Genomic DNA, 20,775 nt, shown 5'->3' with positions numbered 1-20,775 from the left:
GAAATGCCCAAGTCACCCATCTGGCACCACCCACCTTATTTTTTGGGTTAAAAATTTGTCACAGGAACAAATGTCATCTCCCATGGTTTGAGAAACAGAATGATCCTACAGCACCATCACATTCGCCTGAACTGTGTTAGTGAAGGCATCAGGGCCTTGCTCCTCTATTTGCCCGCCTGTAAAATGGGTTTATCAATGTATTACTTATACATATGTATATGTGCATACACACATATATGGCATTATATTGAGTTATCGTCCCCATTCTGGACTTCCGAAAATTGTGCTTCGTTTTCCTTTTGGATACAATGCGCATCTTTTCTGTAATTAATCATAAAGGCTGCAATGGAAATAGTCATACATTCCAGTTGTCTGTAAGGCAGGTCGTTTTGTATCTTACTGGTATAGCAAACAACTGCTAAGGAGGTTGTGAAATGGGAACAAACTTAAAAATCAAAGGCTAGGCACTGATTTGGTTTCTTTTTTGGCCCCTGACGCTTTACGTACTTCGTACGGCCATTAATCCACTATTCTCAGCTCGGGAATTTAGCACTGTAGCCGGGCCAGAAAATCTGGCTGGTGTCTCCAAGGACCAGGCAACCCCCAGGGAGAGAACACACCCTAAGGGAGAGAACACGCCCTCAGGTACAGCCCCTGTGGCTTGCGCCTTAGGTAACCTCGATTCCGGGGCGGTGGCTCAGTACAACGCTGTCCCAGCAGGGTCCCAGCCGTCCAGTGCTCGCCGGTCCCGCAGCTGTGGACCGGCTCTCGACCGCGTCGTCCCGCCGGTGACCCCTCGGCCAGCGGCCCGCCCATGCTCTCGGCCACCAGGAGAGTTCGCCAGCTCTTCCACATTTTTCCTGTCCCAAGAATGGGAGACTCCGCTTCTAAGATTGTCAGCCCCCAGGACGCCTTGCCTGGCCGGAAGGAGGCGATCCCCGTGGCGGGTAAGGACCCTGGCGAGTTCAGAGGGCGCGGTAGTCGCTGCTGCGCATGCGTGCCAGTGCCGGTCGGCAGCAAGTGTTCAGCTCTTCCGAAAGAAAGCCGTGGACTGGTGGGTTTCCTGGGCGTTAGGCTGGTGTCTGCGCAGGCGCGGAGCGGCGCCGGGAAGGGAGATGGCGCGTGGTCTCTCCTTTGTTTAGCCTCTTATTCCCTAAAAGTTACAAAACTCTTTGACGGAATCTAGTATTTTCGTGTAACGCCTGGAGTGCAAATTTCCCAGCGGCTCCAAACTTCGGGCAGGAAAAGCGCTGATCCGGTTTCCGCCCTTTCGGGTATGCGCGCCCGCAGTCCAGGGGTTTTCTGCATTGGTTCATTTCTCGTTTGCACCGGCTGCTGGGGTCCCGGCCACTTGCAACCATGGTGCGGTGTTGTGTTGTCACTGGAAGCAAAGTAAAATACAGAACGATGAAAAGTGCATTATCCTCAGGCTTCAGTTATCTTCCAGGACTGCCCGGTTGCCCCTAATTGGTTGGAGCTGCCACTGGCCCTGTGCTCTGGATTCTGCCCTGCGGAGGTGTCTCTTTAAGAGCTGGGCTTCCCAAATTTTAAAATAATTTTCCAATTTGATACCAATGCTTTTGGAAATAAAATAGAAGTGAATTGCTAGAAAATGTTCACGTGCTTGGATGCCAAGTAATGTTAAACTACTCAAAGTTTTCAAAAGCTTAACTTTCCGTTTCTGTCGTAGACCCCTTGCAGTTTGCAAACAGCACAGGTTCACCAAAACCAGGACCATAATTTAAGTAGGATTACGTTGGCACTGTATTTCTCAGGCTGTGCCTACCTATCAGTTTGTTTTTAAAAAGCCCTCCAGGTGATTTTAATGCACTCATTTATAAACCACTGTTTTATAGCTGTTGAAGGATTAAGTGATGATTAATTTTTACAAATGGTTCAATGCCAAGATAGATCCTGCATTTGAAATTTGCCAGGAATTCTTCTATTTTTCTTTTTCTTAAAGAATTGGTGAGTATTTATAGGAGGAGGTCATAGTGAGGGTCTGCATTATCATATACACTGCTCAGTAGAGGTTTTTGGATTTAAGACAGCTTGGAAAGTGATTGTGTGACCTGTTTTTTATTCACCTGCATTAGCAGGTGTGTTTCCTGTGCCTGCCATTGCTTCACCTCCAGGTCATTGCTAGCACTAAAAGTTTATTTTATTTTTAACTCAGATATAGAGAATGGGTTTTGAAAAGAAAAACCCAGATTACCTTTAACTCTATCTCTAAAGTATATTTAACTCAATTATCTAAACTTTATCTTAAAAATAAGTTCTCTTTACAAAGCAGGATTCATAAATGGATATTTAAAGGCAATGCTTTCTCAGTGCTGTACATCCCCAGCTTGTACTGAACTTCCTTTTTACACACTACGGTATCTTTGATATGCCCTCTAAGACAAACAACCCCAAAAATTCATCAGATTTCCAAACTGGTTCGAAATCAAGACTGACCAAAATTTAGTTCTGTTTTATCTTAACCCAAGTCTTCCCAACTTCTCAGCATATAAATAACACTTTTGGTAAAAGATTGACTAACATGACAGAAACAAGACAAAAATTTCTTTTTCATATTCACATAATAACTCTGCAAGACCTCAGGACCTACTTCTATTCCTGGCTCTTCTCTCTTTTCATATAGGCGCGTGTACATCTCTCTGTATCTGAACCTGTAAGCTGCTTTTTTTGGTATAGGGCCAAACCTACAATGCCTATGTTCTTATTGTTCAGCTGTTGTAACTGCCCCCTCTCCCCAATATTTAAATTTTAGACTGTGGTCTATCCAGTCTCCACTTCTGCTGCTACTCTTGCCTTGATGGGTTGCTGAAAGTTCTAATTGGCCCCAGAAATGGGCAGCATTACCTCTTTGGCTGGTTTTGGTGGTTTTAAGATCAAAGCTTATGGACTTACTGTTGTTTTGAAAGTTAATCTTGATTCAGCCTCTAATCTGTTTAACAGCTATTCACTTCTCTATATTTCTTCTATGTCTGTTGTTATTTCTACCCTGATTCTCTGAAAAGTTCTGTGACAAAAGCAACACCTTTTGATTTTAGAAGACAAGGCCTGTCTGTTTCGTGTCTTTGGCTCAGCCTACTATGAGGTATACACTATTACCAAATACTTTTGGCGTGAAGGGTTTCATTTAAGTTTAATGCTACATTTATTGGTATGCTTAAGAAAACTCTTACACCCTTATATGAACTGTGGCCTAGTAGATTTCTACTTTGCAAGAGGGTAGGATTCAATCTTTGAAATTTCTTTAATGTTTACTTTCTCCCAGACTACCTAAAATGGATCAAAACATGAATATGCCTACTTTGGGTGATTGGGTAGAATTATACTTGGACTAGACTGCCTCATCTGAAGCACACTGTTCAGGTTAGTGGCAGGTTCTGGGCAGCACTGGCTGACTGGCCTGGCACCTAGTCTTTGTCTGGTCTCATGTGTGGAGGTGGTTTTGCTCTATCTTAGTGTCTGGCTATAAAGCAGCACTGAGAGAACTTGGGGATGAGGAAAAGGGGGAATTCATGCTTATTGAACTAAATCGGTGGGCAATTAATTGCTAGGGATAGATAGGCTGGAGGTGGAAGGCTTATAATTAAAACCACAAAGTACCTCTTATGATATTTGAATTTAAGTTTATTACAGTTAAAACTGATCTTATTTCCAATGACTTAATTATAGTAAAAGCTCAGTTTTTATTTTCTATGGCACTTTTTTTTTCTAAATTGGAAGCATTGCTAATCTGTTGTTGTTTTTTTATCAGGTATTTGGAATTTGGAGATATTCAGGATAACATTAACAGCTCCTATTTAATATCTGCTTTCTTGCCTTTATATTCTTAGATAGTGTTCACTGCATTTATTACTGTGATGCCTTTTTGGGGTGAGGAAGAGATGTAGCACACCTGCTAAAGGTATGCTTGTTTAAGAACTTTAAACATAAATAGAAAAACAGTAGAACAATATAAGTAATTCAAAAGGTGACTCTTTGAAAAATAATTAAACTGCAACAATAAAATTTATAAACTGTTAGCTAGTCTAATAAAGGGTGAAAAGGAAGAAACTGCAAATACACAAGGTAAGAACTGAAGGGGAATAATGGAAATAGAAATTTAAAGAATCATAGGAGACTATTTACTCAACTCTTTGAAAATAAGTTTGAAAACTTGGATGGAATAGATAATTTTTAGGAAAATATAATTGACCCATACTGACTCCAGAAAGAGGTAGAAAATCTCAACAGATTGGTTTTTCTAAAAAAAAAAAAAAAAAAAGTTGTCAAAGAGTTGCCACTTCCCAAAGCATTATGTCCAGACAATATTATAGGGGACTTCTAAATATTTAAAGAGCAGATAATTTCAATACTATTTAAACTGAAAGAGTTGTCAAATTGTTTTTAAGAAGCAAGTATTACTTTGAAACCAAAATTGATAAAGACTGCACAAAAAATAAAACTCTAGACCAGTGTTATGTATGAATATTGATGCACAACTGCAATATAAATATGAATAAACAAATTCCAGCAATAGGATTTAGTCCCAGAATACAAGGTTGGCTCAATATTAAGAACTTGGTTAATATAATTCATTTAATTGATTGAAGGAAAAAAAATGATGTAACTATCTCCCTGGATGCTTAAAAGTTGTTTGACCAAGTTTAACAACCATTTTTTATAACATTCAGAGGTTACTACTTCCTTAACATGATAAAATTTATCTGTTTCAGCCCAAAGGCCAACATGGTGCTTAATGGAGATACATTAGTGATTCCCACTAGAGTCCCAATCAAGAAAGAATATGGAGGTGGTCCACTCTTGCTCAGCCTAGTGGCAGGTGTGCACTTTAATTAACTACTTCTGTTGTTAATGGTTATGACCTAAACTTTAATCTTACCTTTTTTGTGTTCTTAAGAAAATGTCTATTCTTTTATAAACTATGGCCTGGTAGATTTCTAGTTTGCAAGAAGTTAAGATTCAAGCCTTCAAAATTTTTTAATGAGTAGCTTTTCCATGGCTGCCTAACGTGGATTAAAGCATGATCAGGACTACTTTGTGTAATCGGTTATTATTTAACATGTTTTGTAGGTGTGAGCCAATGCAGCCAGATAAGAGAAGGCAATTAGAGATGTACAGGTTGGGAAAGAGATGGTAAAACACCATTTGCAGATGATAGGGTTATATATCTAGAAAATCCAAGAGAATTTTTACTAAGGTGTCAGAGTATATACTTACTATATAGAACCTAATAGCTTTAATTTATATAAAGAACTTGTTAGAAAATATAATGGAAGAAAACACTTCATTTATAATAGCAACCAAAAAAGTTAAAATTTAGGAGTAAACTTGACAAGAAATATGTAAGACCTATGTGAAGATAAGGTTAAAACACGACTGAAAGATGCAAAGGAGACTTAAACAAATGGCAGGATATACCAGGTTCTTGGATAGAAGAATGAACAGGAAACATATGAGTTCTCCGTAAGTTAATTTATAAAGTTAATGTGGTTTCAGTAAAAATGCTAATGATATTTTAATTTTGTTTTAGAACTGGATACATTAATTTAAAATTCATATGGAAAAAGAAATAGGAATAGTTATGGTAACTGTAAAAGAAGAGCAAAGAGGGGTAGCTAGCCCTACCAAACAGTGTGGTACTGGCCCATGAATAGATAGGTCAATGGAGCAGAGTAGACAAATCAGAAATTCTTAAATACATATGGGAAGGTAGCATATGATAAAGGTGATGTCTTAAATCAGCAGAGAAAGGATGGAATATTCATTAAATGGTTATGGGACAACTAGGTAGCCATATGGAAAAAAAAGTTGGATTTTTACTTTCCATCTTAAAACAGGGTAAGTCCCCCAAAATATGCGATGATAATAGCTCATGCTTATTAAGTGCTTACTATACCAGGCACTGTAGTAATTACTTTATGAGTTAATGATACATTTAATCTTCACAATAAACTGATGAAGTAGTAATTATTATTATTCCTCATATATAGATGTGGAAACTGAGACCACAGAGGTTAAGTGACTTATCCAAGGTCATATAGATAATAAGTGATAGATTTGGGATATGAATGTAGGCAGTTTATCTCTAGCGTTTGTGATGTTAACTACCATACCATCTTTCCCCATTTAGTTAAATGTAAAAAATGGAACAATTTAGGTATGAGGAAGGGAGAATTTCTTTATAATCTTGATATGAGGAAAGTCTTTCTAACCATGACTTGAAAATCAGAAGACTTAAAAGATTGATAAATTAGATAACATTGATAAATTAGATAACATTGAAATAACAATTTTCTACAGGCAAAATTACCATAAGCAAATTCAAAAGACAAACTAGGGTATATACTTACAACTCATATCTTAAGTGAAGACTAGTTTTCCTAATATATAAGAAGCTCCTAGAAATTAATAAGTAAACAGCCAACATCCATTAGAAAAATAGGCAAAGATTATGAACAGATAGTTTCCAGAAAGGGAAGTACAGCTGGCTCTAAACATATAAAAAGATGCTTGACTTCACTATGAGGAGAATGCAAATACCATTTTTCATTTCTCAGGCTGGCAAAAATCCAGAACTTTGATGATACCCTCTGTTGCCTTCAGGAAAAAGGCACTTGCATACAGTGCTGGCAAGGATGTAAACTGGTTCAACTCTTAGGGAAGGCAATTTGGCAATATCTATCAAAAATTTAATTGCACATACCTTTTGACCCAGGAATACAATTTCTGGGAATTTATCCTAAAGATACATTTGCACACATGCCAAATGATGACTGTACCAGGTTATTCACTGCAGCTATGTTTGCAATAGCCAAAGATTGGAAACAACCCAAATGCCCATCAGTAAGGGCTAGTTAAATAAATTATGGTTCATCCTCACAATAGAATATGCAGCTGTAATGAAGAACATGGAAAATCTATATGAATGGGTATGGAGAGATTGCCAAGATATAGTGTTAAGTGAAAAAAGCAAGGTCAGAAAAGTGTTATATAGCATGCTAAGTTTTGTGTGAACAGAGAGGAAAAGTAATAGTATGTATACACAAAGAAACTTTGAAAGGATGGCTAAGAAACCAGTAACCGGAGAGAGAGAACTATACAGCTAGCTGAGGGTGGGTGGGAGACTTTTTCTTTTTTAAAATAACTTTTGATTCTTGTAATGTGACTGCTTTATTGAATTAAATAACTCCACTTTGAAGATGATCTCTCTCTGTGTTTTTAGTCAAATTGACCAGCCTTCGATCATCTTTTGTCAGCCCCATTTCAAGTTCTTTAAAAAAGAAAAAATTTGCTCTTTTACTTGTCAAGTGGGGTTTTTTTTCTTCCTCAATTTGCTTTTGTAATCAAAATCTACATTTTGGCATGATTTAAAAATCTAAATTTAGCGGGTGAAATTGAAATAAGTTAATCCAAGTCACTTTACATTTCATAAATATTCATTTTTATTGAAACAGCAATTGTGGTGGCATCATTTATACAAAGAAAAGATCTTTGTGGACAAATTCCTTCCACTATTATGTAGAAAGCATTTCTTTTATTTTCAATGATGTACATAGACTTTTAAAAGAAAAAGATAGAAAACAATTTTCCTTTTCGAAAAATTTTCTCCAGTGTGTGATTAATTTTTAAGTTGTAGGACACAGAATTATTATTTCTCTTCCTTGCATCCTATCTAAAGCTCTTATGTTCCCTGTGTTTCAGAACCCTCAGTGTTTCCCAGAAGTCCCTGGAATAAGAGTATTCCATACCCACCATGATCTAATCCTTACTTCCCAGCCTTTCTTCCCACTCTGCATCTTACAGAATCTAATCTTTAGGCTAACATTGGTTTCAATATTTTGCTTCTGGAATTGCTCATGTAGTTCTACTTTGTATTTCAGACTCCAGCCTTCTCATTTAATTATTCAATAAATGACTGTTAAATGCTTGCTTAGGTAAAATACTGTGTTTTCCAATATATACTTCCTTAAAACTTACCCTGTTAGAATTCCATTTCTCCAACAAACCCATCCCTTTTCTCTCCAGCCGAAGTGGTCCCTTTTTTTCCCCTTTGGACAAATAACTATGTGCTGTTTTATGAATCCTTCTGTTGGGTCGTTCATTGTTACTTAGATGTTTTGTTACCACCCAAGTGATTAAATTTATGCTTTATCCCCCCCCATATGAGGGTTAGCTCCCCAGAAAGATGGCTGTCTAGAGGAGGAGCCATGCTTCACTCCATGAAGGAAGGGGCTGGGCTGTATTTGGAACTTATTTTACCCTCTGGTTTACAGCACCTCACAAAGCGTGCTGCCTACCTCAGGCACTCAGTATGGTTTGTGGCTCTCAGGCGGCATATGGTTGATGCCTGACAACAAAGACCAAAACTTGCGGTCTTTTTGTGTGACCATCATGTAGCCAGTGTAACACCGAGAAGCTAACATAGGTGACCTTTTGCCCATGGGGTATGTACTCTTAATTGTTTTTCTGCTGGTGGTGAAAGATCTGTGCTCATTTCAGACTTTCCTCTCGATCACTCTTATGACCAGTGGTAAACTTTTCTACTGGCCAGACTGAGTGACAGAGCAGCTGCTCATCTGTAAATCTCTGCGCAGGGACTTGTTAGGAATCTGCAACAGTGGTGGGGAGAGGTGTTGTGCTCTCAGCACAATCCACGTGGGGCCTTGGCCTGCTGCCCTCAGGTCGGGGATCACAGTGCGCCCCTGCCCAGGTTGGGGAGGGAGGAGACTGAGGACAGCTGAGGTGAGGAATGGGAGGTTGGTTGGGTGAGGAGACAGCAGCCTGTGTCATGAGCCCCAGGAGAGCCAGCACCCTTGAGGCCCTCAGCAAGGACCAGAGTGGAAGCCTTTTTGCCAAGCTTGGTTCGGCCCCTTTATAGGTCCCTGCGGCCCGCCAGCCATCACTGTGCTGCTTGGCAGAGGGCCAGGCTCTTTTCCATGCCACAGCAGCTGGCTGGCCCTGCCATCCCATGCCAGCCCAAATCATCGAACTCTGGTGATGTATGAAAGAATGAACTTTGCAAAAGATGGTTTTGAGGTGTCAATGGGTGATATATGAAAGTTGTGGCTCTTCTGTATCCTATTCTTTCATCTTTCTTCCACCATAAGTTCCCAGTTTAGCCTAAGAGCCCATCAGTAAATGAGTGGATAAAAAACTCTGGTACATTTATACAATGGAATATGTACTATGCAGCAGAAAGAAAGAGGAACTCCTACCTTTTGCAACAGCGAAGATGGAACTGGAGAATATTATGCTAAGTGAAATAAGCCAGCCAGTGAAAGACAAATGCCATATGATCTCACCTATAAGAGGAACCTAGTGAACAAAAATAAACTAGTGAGCAAAATAGAACCAGAGGCATGGAAACATGGAACAGACTGACAGGTGACTAGAGGGGGGAGGGAAGGAGGATAATGAGGAAGAGAAGGGAAAGGACTAGTCAGAAAACATGTATCAGCGATCAGTGGACATGGACAGCAGTGTGGGGATCGACTGTGGGAGTGGGGGGTTGGGCTGGGTGGAGGAGGGCAAAGGGGGGAAAATGGGACAACTGTAATAGAATAACAAAAAATTTTTTTAAATCACGGAAAAAAAGAAAAATTTCACAACCTATTAAAAAGAATAAGTTCCCAGTTCGTCAGAGAGCATCACAATATCTAGTGTTTTATTCTTTGTGCCTGGAATGCAGTAGGCACAAATAAATATTTGTTGAATAACTCAAGCATACTCTGTTGTGAGCTTTTTGAGAGGTGGTCCCCTCTGAGCAGACCCATACATAATAGCCATCACATGTTGTATATTATAGCACAGTAGATAGTGAATAAATGTTTAAACGAGTAATGGAACAGTGACTTGAAGAGGGCAGGAAGGGTAGCAGTTTGGGGCCTTGCAATTGCCATTGTTTACTGGTTTCCATGTTACTCGTTTTTCCTATCATACCAGAAAACTTTAGCACAGAAGAATTCTGCAGCCAAATGGAAATGTATGTGTTAAGGAGTGGGTCATATTTGAAGAATGGAGTGTCAGTCTCCCCTGTTATATGGTGGCAATCTCTTTACCTGCCACTTTCTCACCTTCCTGTATTTCAGAGCTTCAGTGCAGGCTTGGCTGAATGGGGCTGAGTTTCTGCCATGCCGCCCAGAGCTTTAGTTATGTCTAGTGGGCCATGGGTTCATCATCATATAGCCATTCAGTCATTTTAACTAGTATATACCTCCTTACCAAATTTTAAGCCAAGGGATGGTAAGAGGTTGGAGTATCTGACAATGGCCTTATCTTTGGATAAGTGAAATTGGCATTTGCTGACATTTCCCCTTCTTTGTCCTTATTTTATTGCTTTACTTTCTCTATCCTTCTCATGGCTGGCTAGCTTCTTCCCTTCCAGTCTTGTCTTTGGGTGGCTCCTGAAATCTATATCTAACCTTGCAAAAGTTCTACTTTTCTATTTCCAAATAGTTACAGGCTGTGTATGTCCTGTTGTAACCCTAAACTCAGTTCTGAGACCAAACGCACTATTTTCTCTTCAAAACATTAGATACATACCTTCATTTCCCCATTTCTGCTAGTGGCACTACTTTTCTCCCAAGTCCCCCAAACCTTAGCTGCATTCATCTGTGATCCTTACATCCATATTTAATATGTCCCTTCTCCAATAGTCTTGATTAGCTTTTGCCTTCTGTATTAGTCAGGGTTCTCCAGAGGAACAGAACTAGTAGGATATATGCAGATATATAGAAAAAGATTCATTATGAGGAGTTGGCACGTATAGTATTGGAGGCTGAGAAGTTCAAGATCTGTGGTCTGCAAGTTGGAGGCCCAGGAAAGTTGGTGGTGTGGTCCCTGCACAACCCTGAAGTCCTGAGAACTGGCGTAGCCAGTGGTGTAAGTCCCAGTCTGTGTCTTAGGCCCAAGAAGCAGGCGTGTCTGAGGGCAGGAAAAGGTGGGTGTCCCAGCTCTGGAGAGAGTAAGTTTACCCCTTACGCACCTTTTTGTTCTAATCTTATCAGATTGGATGGGGTCCCCCAATATTGCTGGGGATCAGCTTCACTCAGTGTACCAATTCAAATGCTAATCCCTTCCAGAAACACCTTCACTGACACACTCAGAAATAATGTATCACCTAGACATCTCTTAGCCCAGTCGCGTTGATAAATGAAATTAACCATCACAGTTTCCTTGATCTCTGTCTTAATTGTCCCCAGTCCTTTGTGAGCACCACTCTCAGACATCTGTTTAAATCTCAAATTTCATCCTATCACTGCTTAGGAAACAGTGGGAACTCTGTGTGATGACACTGTTTGTTCTGGAGCTAGAAACTTTCTGTGACTTGCTGCTGATCTCAGTGTTATAGTTCTCTGCTGCCCACCCCTAAGGCTGCCTCCTGCTCTTAGCTCCTTCCTTCCAGGATGTTTGCTTTCTTCCTTGCAGCCCATCTAAACCTTTCTGGGCCTCTGAAGGCTAAACTCAGTTCTGCCCCTTTCATGCTGCCTTCAGGGATTGGAAGTGGAGCTAGGGTTTTGGGGCCCTGTTTTGCGCTTTCATTCCAATATGTCTCCTTAGGGAGGTGAAGGTTGAGTAGCTTTAATACATTTGGAGCTCAGTGATTGCTATTTTTCTCTTTTGTGTTTTTTGAACTCCTAGCCAGGTTATGGTGCCTAGCTGGCATGGCCTCATTTCTTGGATTGTAATGGCTAAGCAGCTTGGTCTTCTGGCAACTTCCTGCTGGATGTCCTTTCATAATGTTCTTGCCCTTTGGTGAGATACTTGACTACTTTGACTCATGATGTTGTTAAAAGATGAACTGAGGCAATTAAAAATTTAAGATCTTAATAGAGCAAAAATGTATTAGACTTGGGCAGCATCCAGTCTAGCAGATGGAAAGGAGGACGGAGAAGCTGTACAAAATGAAAGACTTGTAGGCGGAAGGGAAAGAATGAGGAGGTTACACTAGGAAAACAGGCGGGTTGGTATTGCAAGGTTACTTTCCTCTAGGGGATGACAGATGACCTGACTATTGCTGACCAGGTAATTCCTGAGTGACTGGTTTAAGAATTCAGTTCTGGGAGAGCCAAAACTGTAACTAAATTAAGTCTTGGTTTTTGTGACGTGAGGATTGGCATAGGGGGCTCCATTTTAGGCCTGTTGTTGTTGTTGTTGTGTGTGTGTGTGTGTGTGTGTGTGTGGTTAGCAATGCCAAATGCTTGATTTTATATTGACCAGAGATTGTCATATCATCTGCGTCAACTGGGACCTCTTCAGTAAGCTGGATCTCTTATGAAAGGTTGAATAAGGTTATTGCCCTGCATTAAGAATGACGTGGTTCCTTGTATTTCTGTAGAACTTTTGTGTCATTTCATGTGAGCCTCCCTGCAGTGTTTCTCAGCATGGTCTATTTCTGACCCATCAGCTTGTTGAGTAAGTGTATTACATTTACGTTCTAATACAGCCAAGACTGGTAATAGTGAAAACTGGAAGAAGTGCAGAGTTACAATATGTTTTTATGAATATATTATCATTACATTATCTTAGAAAAGAAGAATAAAATTTAGAGACATTGAATATCTTCCCAGAGCATGTATATAAAATAAATTCTTTTGAAAATGTTGCTGTGGTAAGGTAATAACATTAGTGATGAATTTTTCTCTGTAACTTTTTCATATTTCACCTTTGATTTTTTTAAAATTTGTAGTTTACAGTTGGGTAATTTATAGTTTGCTTAGGTCAAATGAAGTATGAAAAACTAAAAAGCATTGTTCACATGAGGCCAAAAATGGTTCTTTGGCCAACTGAAAAAATTCTGATATTTTAACAGATTTTACCCAAAAGGCAACAGTCATGAAAATGAAATTCTATGAGGGAATTCATAGCTTTCCAGCTGGAGAAAATGAAACCTCAAGTAAAAAACGCTGAATGTGCTGTTGTTAGCAGATAAAAAGAAAACCGTGTTGGAGTTTGCAGAATGCAGTAGCCAGCTGTCAAACAGAGCCCCGAAAAAACGCTGCATTGCTGAAAACCTCCATTTCCTTATTGCTTCTTAAGGACCAGTTCATAAAGAGCTACGTCATCTGGCAGTAAGCACTTGGCAGCAACTCCTGCTGGTCCTGGAGTTCCTACCTAACCACTCAGCATTCCTCGCACACTGGGATGTGTGCACAGGCATGAAGAAGCGCCGCACAGAGCTCTGCTCCCCGCACGGAGGACAGCAAGGGGCCTGCGAACAGCCCAGCTCTAGCAGAGGCTCTCCTTGGCTACACCAGGCTGGGTGCTTGGGAGCTGCGGACCTCCGAGAGCAGGAACTGTGCCCCACTGCCTCTGAGTGTAAGAGAGGTTTGAGGAGCCACTTGCAGACAACTTGTAGTTTAAGACATTAAAATTTTTTTCTTCTCCAGGATTATGCTTATACTAGGAAGCTCTGTGGATTTATTTTGATAGTCGATAAAAGAAAATTATTTTCTGGTGAAAATTAGGAGTTGGATAAATATGTTTACTGCAGTAGTTTTTGGGAAACATACACCCGATTTAAGGAATGTTTCATAAATGTAAATATGAATCTCCAGGGGGCAAGATATGAACCAAAGGATTTCATTTTGGTTCATTAAAAACCCACAATTATTATTTTTTTCGAATAAGGGGATTCATTAAAGAGCCGAAGCCTAGGCTTCATTTTGTGTATACATTTGCTTTGTAAACTCTTAATCACTCCACATTTGCATCTTCAATTGACCAAGACCTAGACTTTGAGTTGTTAGTGGGTGCCCACCTCCAAAGAAAGAGTATGGCTGTGTGTAGATCTGCCTGACTTCCAAAGGTTCTTCCTACTCTGGCATGTCTGTGTTTCTATCAGCAGTAGTATTTTGGGTACTTCTTAGCTTTATGACTACTGTTAACTCCTTACCTTGACCTTAAACCTGAGCAAATTACTTAACATTGCATTTACTTCATGGCCTGAACCTTCTTTCCTGCTTGGGTTCCCTGACTCCTGCTGTAGTCTGCATTGCTGTTTCAGAATGTTTCCATGATGTTAAGATACATGACTTTAGTGATTTCTAAAGGGTCCAGTGGAGTGTTGCAATCTAAACTTCATGACTCTTTACACTAGTTATTTATTATATTTTGTTTTTCTAAGGGAGTTTTAAAGTCTTTACCTATGACAAGTTTGTTGCTTTGGCTGAAAATGAAGAGCTGGATAAGTGATGGACTGAGTTTTTAGTTAGGAAATAAGTAAATAGGTTCCTTTGAACACTGAAAGGTAAACTATTGTGGTTTTGTGCTTATTGATTATTGATAGGTAGAGATATTATGTCCTGCATCTCTACATACACGTTTTGCTCTAGCTTGCTTGATCTACTCTCTTTAGAACATGCCTTTACTGACAAAACCTCCTTTTTCTTCTCTTTATCAGGCCTCCTTTTGCTCAGTTACCCCTCAGTGGTGTCTTCTCTTACTCTTCGACCCTTTGACCTTCTGCTCTTACAAACCTGTAGCATTTCTTTTCTTCACTACTCACTTGCCATGCAAGCATATTGTTTGAAGATGTTTGTATTGTTGCCTTATTATTGTTTAACTTTGTAATAGTGATTTAACTTTAATATGTGTATATATTTTCTCTATAACTTCCTTTTAAGTTTAGTGAGAGTTTATTTACTTGTATCTCTCATGCCTATGCATATTTATGTTATACGATAATTATTAGTTAAATGAATGAAAGAATATTGAGCTTATAATCTGTATATTATGTTTGGAAGTTGTCTGCTCAATAAAACCCTTTTAGTATGGTGTAAGTCAATAGGCATTAATATTAATGAATCTTGATAAATGGATGCTCTGTTTTTAACTTACCTTCCAGCACAAGCTATCCATTTTTAGAAATTTGATTATGACTGCTTGTGTGAACCCAATGGCTGACTTTCCAAATAGTTATTAGAGGAGATCTGAGCTCTTAGCTGCTATATTACGACTTGTGTTTAATATTTATGGAAGTCCTTCTACAAATATATAAAAATATTGGTGAGTGAAGGAAATGGCTCCCAGTGTGACAGAAGAAAATACCTTAAAAAGAGCTGCAGTTATCTGTAGTTTCCTCAAGGTTGTGTTTACATTAAAACAACAACAACATTGTTTTATATTCTAAAATCAAGAGATGATTTTATGATTTAACAAGTTTCACCAAGAACTTTTGTAAGGTTAGCAGTCCCAGCATAACTACTATGGAGATAACAAAGCATATTAGTCTCTGGATTTATTGAGTTTGTTGCATTTCTTTAGTATCATTCACATTTTTCTCCCGAGGGTACCACTTTGCTCTCTTGACTTAATGACAAGATATGGAAGCTCATTTATGCTGTGGTGTATGATGCTGGGAAATGAATGCCTGTTTATTATCTCTCTCTACAGGACCTTTCGTGACCATAGGTAGACGTTTGCCACCTCAGCATAAACAGGCAGCATTCAGAATTGCATTCTCTAGTGACGGAGAGGTTGGTTTGGTGGAAAGCACAGGCATTTCATGTCTGGACAGTTACTCTGAACTTCACTTTGTATGCTCACCAGCTGCGTGACCTTGGACAAATTTGCCTGGGTTTTCTCATTTGTGAAATGGAAACAGTGGCACCTGCCTCAAATGGCTGTGTCTGGGAACAGATGAGAGAATAGAAAGAGAGCCTAGCGTGATACCCAGCTCCTGGCAGATGCACAAGGTGTTTCTTTTGCAGTATGATGTGTCCAATGGGGACATTTAGGGGGCAGCTTACTGCTGTGTGTTGCCTAAAATTTTCCACTTTTATGTTTAATTTTTTTACAGTTTTGAAATGTAAACCCAACCAGTTTTTGTCAGGAACTGTAGCATAGGAAATTAAATGTACAAAATAGTTTTTAAAAAAATTTTAGAACCGATTTACAAGCCAACATAGAAAAAATGGTGGCTATTGCCCAATAAATATATCATAACTGTTTCTTTTTGGAGGGGAAGAGGTAAGTGAAATGAAGATGTCTCTGCAGTTTTGAAACTTCCTTTCTGTTCCTCCCCTGCCCCTTCTCTCTCCCTGCCCCCTGCTTCCTTCTTCCCCTCCTCTTCTCAGCCAAGTTAATACCAAATGTAATAAGCCACGTTGGAGACAAGAATGGAAGCAGAAGTATGAGAGATTACGTGTATGGGCCGTTTCTGTAGGCATATGTTTATTACATATAAACCTGGTACTTGTGTGATGGAGATGGGGGGGGGTGCTGTCTGCTCGCTGGGATTTTCTACCTGGCCCCCTTGTCTGGGTGCTACTTCAGCCCCCTTCACTTGGCTCCTGCAGGAGCCAGATTTTCTACTGTGACTGCCCCCGGCACTGCAGATTACCTAGGGTGGGATCTGACCCCTCTGGGTCAAGCGTCCCTCCCAGGGCTTGGTGCCTCTACTCTGAAGATAGGGGCTATAAGTGTACAGCTCTGGAGCTGTCAGGACACAGCTGCTCTGGAGTTGCTTCTTCTCTGGAGAAGGTCTGTTTTCACTAGGAGAGGAGGCAGCACCACACTCAAGGAGTCAGAGATGGTGGATAGTCCTGACTGCTTTCAGGCTCTCACTGTTTGCTTTTGAGATCTAAGTGCCTTCGTCCCCATCCTACAGTGTCAGTTTCATTTTTCCTCATTGCCTTGGAATCCTTAACCGCAAAACCAAGTTCTCCATCTCACTGTTTCTCTCTCTCTATTTCTCTCCCTCCTTTCTCCCCTCCCTTCACTCCTCCCCCCACCCCTGCTCCCAGTTCAAGTTGGATTTTGTCACTTAACAACCAAAGGTGCCTGCCCTCCTTACCCTTAAACCTGGATTTGGCTTTAATGGAAAATAACTGAGAATTGCCAGTTTCGAGCCAGTGGTCGAGCTAGCTTTGCATGAAAACCACATTTAGAAGGCTGTGATAGACAGGGTTACAGGTTTGCTAGCTAGACATTTATATTTTTCTAGTTTTCAGCTGCCATTGGTGGGGATTCGTGCCTGCTTGCATCCCTGGGAGCCCACCCTGTGACAGTGCCCCAGAAGCAGCAGGTTTGCTTCTTCGCAGCCTTGCCCTTGAGCGTTTTCCTCCAAGTATATGATACGTACACATTTAGGTTCCTAGAACCAGGTGAGTGGTAGAACCTGGCTCAGCAATATGATCTGGTACTTATATTTTTTTCCCAAGAAAAATAAAGCTCTGTATTAAAGTAGCATCACCAATTATAGCATTCCTCAATAGAAGCGATACCATTTACAGATATTCAGACTTTGCTGTTACACCCAGCTACAGGTATCCCTGTATAACACGTACTTTCATAACATGGTTTCGCTCTAACACGATATGACTGTGGAAGATATCCAAGATTTGCTGGTAGAAGAAGAAACTGATGAGGCAGTTTTGGTGGAAATGACATCTGGAATGTGCCAGGATAACTTAGGGGACGACAGCACTGATGAAAATGAAGAAGTTAAACAATTTACTCTAAAAAGCATAAGGAAAGGCTACACTTAGCCGAACAGTTAGAGTCATATTTCTTAAATGAAGCTCCTTGCACTGAAAGGAGCACCAAGTTTAAGGGAGAACTTCAAAAATACTTAGCATCGTATAACGAAATTTATAAAGATCTCTCAGCTAAAATCAAGCAATCTAAAATAACAGATATTTTGCAAAAGTAGAGCACAGAAATCAAGATAATGCTGAAGAAAGTTCAGAGGATGAGGATATCTTGTCAAAAAGAAAACGCATTTGGTTAATGGAGCTTAGTATTGATGATGAAGGAAACATTACTTAATTCATATTAATATGTAATACTTTTGATGAAAACTGCTTAATAAAGATACTTCTCTTAATTATAAAAATATAATAGTATGTTTTTTTAATTTTTGGAATCTAATGACCCTTTTTGTACTAGTTGTTTCATATAACACGGATTCACATTACACAGCATTTGTTAGGAACCCAACAACCGTGTTATACAGGGTTACCTGTTTTACCAAGTATTGCATCATGAAAGCTAGGCCTTTTTCTTTTTCCTACTTCAAGGTAAACTTTTTCTAGTCTTCTCTATTTGGCATTTCAGAAGTAAATAATCACAGTGTTCATGGCCTATGCAGCAGGCCCCATAAGCCACTTAAAGCTTTTCCACTACATCCAGTCTTGCTATGCTCAGAAAAACCAAGGCGAGGAGCCACTGTGGGCTTGTGGAATGACCCCTGAGGGTGGCCTTGCAAGTCCTGGGCTTTGGCTGTGCTACTCATTCACTGTGCAACTTTGTACCATTCACTTACCTTCTCTGGCTGCCCACTTGTTTATATTAAAGGTGTTTGAAAGCAAAGTTCCTGGAGGTTCTTTTTCCATTCATGCAATGATTTTCAGTCTTCCTTTGTATTATGCTTAGCACTTCCTCTGTTCCCTTCAGAATTAAGCTCCTTTCCTCAGAAGCTTATTAACTCTGGCTCTAAGCCCTGCATCTTTCTTGCACATTCACATTTACTTTTTTTCCCCTTGCAAAGCAGAGAAAGAGAAAGAAAATGGAGGCATGCGACATGGTTGCACGTACAGTTACCACTTTTCCTGGTAGGCTTTCTCTGTCTGGAGGAAGTTACTTAGGCAGCCATGAATCCATCTCTCTGCCACTGAGCTAACTTTGCCGTTCCTCATTATTATTTCATCCCTGTGCGATGACTTCTTAACAGATTTTTTTAAATTTGATTTTCTTCCTGAAATTTCTTCGAAACCAACTTTCCACCCTATATCTGAATATTTGAAAGCACAGTTGAAGCAAACCCTCAGGCAGTTTAGAAGTGGTGCCATGCTGTAATGTCCTCGTGAGCAACGTTCTTTCCACATGGGCGCCACGGAACCTCCTTGTTCTTTGGAGACATGGTTCCGTATCAGCCTACAACTCTGCCATCTAAAGGTAAAATTTGTCCACAGCTTTCCCTTCCAAGGGCTGTCTTCCCTACCTACTGTGTGCCAGTTTTTCCACAGTGGCCATGTAGCAAAGCATAGTCCTCTACACTGTCAGCCTGGAGAGAGAAACAGCAAATGGAATGCGCAGGCAAGTTGAGGTTACATGCTGGGGCAATGCTTGGGCAAGATGTCACAACATAGATTACAGCAGAAGTAGGGTTGGGCGGAATAGGGGCAGGTCCCAGGTCACCACAGCAGGCTGGGGCAGACCCTGTCAGGGCTTCCCAGAGATCCAGTCTGAAAGCAATGCCAGATCACCATCAGGAAGGGGTTCATGAGGGGCATTGTGTGGGAACTAGCAAAAATCATGGCCAGTGTGGGTGAGGCCATGTGGACTCAGCTGGCGCTCCTTTGGTGGCCTAAACCCGCCATAGCTGACCATATTACACACTTGCCCTCTGGGGCCTCCTGCTCTTGGCTGAAACCTCAGTTCCAAACTGTGGAAGTCCAAAGCTATCCTTAAGATTTCTGTAAACTGAGGGTGTGCATGCATGTGTGTGCGTGTGTGCACACACACATGTATGGGATGATTGTTTTCTTGGTTACCTTTGCCTCTAGGTTCCTACATCCCCAGATACGATCTATTTTTCACACTGAATTTACCCCATTTACCATTGTATTTACCATAACACAGGTGAGAATGTCCTAGACTTGACTGAAGTTTGGGGCAGAAGTGACAGAGGAGGGGCTGACTACATATGGCCCAGAAAGAGGTGAACGTCCTTCATCAGGTACTCCTGGGCACAAGCACTTTTGGCCAGCCTTCCACTCATGGTTTCTCCCCAGTCCTTCCCAACATGCAGGGCAAACAAAGCCATGCACCTGTCAGCTTGCACTTAGTGGACCTCCCTCCTAAGAAGATTTAAATCTTCATCTCTCTCTCTCACACAGAACAGATCTAGCACTTCTTTTTGACCTGGGTTCTAGCTGATATCCATGCTCTAAGGGCCCCACTTTCTTTTCAAAAACCATTTCAAGTTATTTTCTCAGAGATGGTGGATTTTTCCTACATTGACCTAGGAATAAATTTTGTAATATTGGACCTTGAACTGGATACCAAACTAAGTAGGAGAGAGAATAGGGAGAGGGGATGGTAATGAGTTACTGGGTTTGCAGGGCCCTTCTTCCCACTAAGGGTTATTTGTGACTTCCTTAGTCTTCTCACATGTATTCATTTCACTATCCCTACCCTCCACTAGACAGTACTGTCTTTGAAGACAAGGACTGTTTCAGCTTCATTATTTTATTTCTGGAGCACCTACCTTTGAACATAATAGGTATTCAGTAAATGTTTACTGAACAAATAGATGTGCTCAGTGTGATACTAATGGATGATTTAAAAAGTTAATAATCGTCTTTTAAGGAGTTTATAGAATAGTTCGGAAAACGAAGAGAACAGAGATGAAAATAATTAACCCATGAACCTGTGACCAAGAACAAGGGGTTGAATTTCTCAAGACTTTGAAAATGCTTACCTCATTTATATTCCTTGTTGTGTATGTAGCAATTAAATAAAATTTGGGCTCCTATCCAACTTATCACTAATTCAGATACATTTTTTTCTAGATTAAAAACAAAAATGTGAAGGCATATTTCCAGAGACTTTAAAAGGACACCAAAGATTATAAATTTCATTTTAGCATTAGCAAATGACAATCTAATTTTAATAAGTTATTTTGAACTTAATACATCTGAAACTCAGGTTAGTTTTGTTTTCTGGCTAATTATTTTAATGGGGAGACATATTTTTGGATATGTGACACATTTGTATTTTTATAATCTCTTGGGTGTTTTTAAGGGAAATTTA

General features: G+C 40.2%; 1 protein-coding gene across 4 annotated transcripts in view; it reads left to right on the top strand.

Moving 5' to 3' along the window:
- Positions 1-520: 520 nt before the first annotated feature.
- Positions 521-20,775, top strand: part of MSRA (methionine sulfoxide reductase A) — a 384,072-nt gene continuing 363,817 nt past the window's right edge. Inside the window, exon 1 of one of the 4 annotated variants that reach the window (XM_090288999.1) lies at positions 521-947. In XM_090288999.1, the coding sequence (XP_090145125.1) occupies positions 815-947 (133 nt within the window). In that variant the 5' untranslated portion in view covers positions 521-814. Of the gene's footprint in view, positions 948-978; positions 1,055-20,775 lie in introns of those variants that run through there. The other 3 variants (XM_090289002.1, XM_090288997.1, XM_090289000.1) reach the window with 3 other exon arrangements.

The sequence above is a fragment of the Furipterus horrens genome, unplaced genomic scaffold (assembly GCF_987537825.1).
Source record: "Furipterus horrens unplaced genomic scaffold, mFurHor1.1.pri manual_scaffold_10, whole genome shotgun sequence".
Lineage (NCBI taxonomy): Eukaryota > Metazoa > Chordata > Mammalia > Chiroptera > Furipteridae > Furipterus > Furipterus horrens.
Note: the sequence above shows the minus strand (reverse complement) of the source record. Positions and strands in the feature narration are given on the sequence as shown.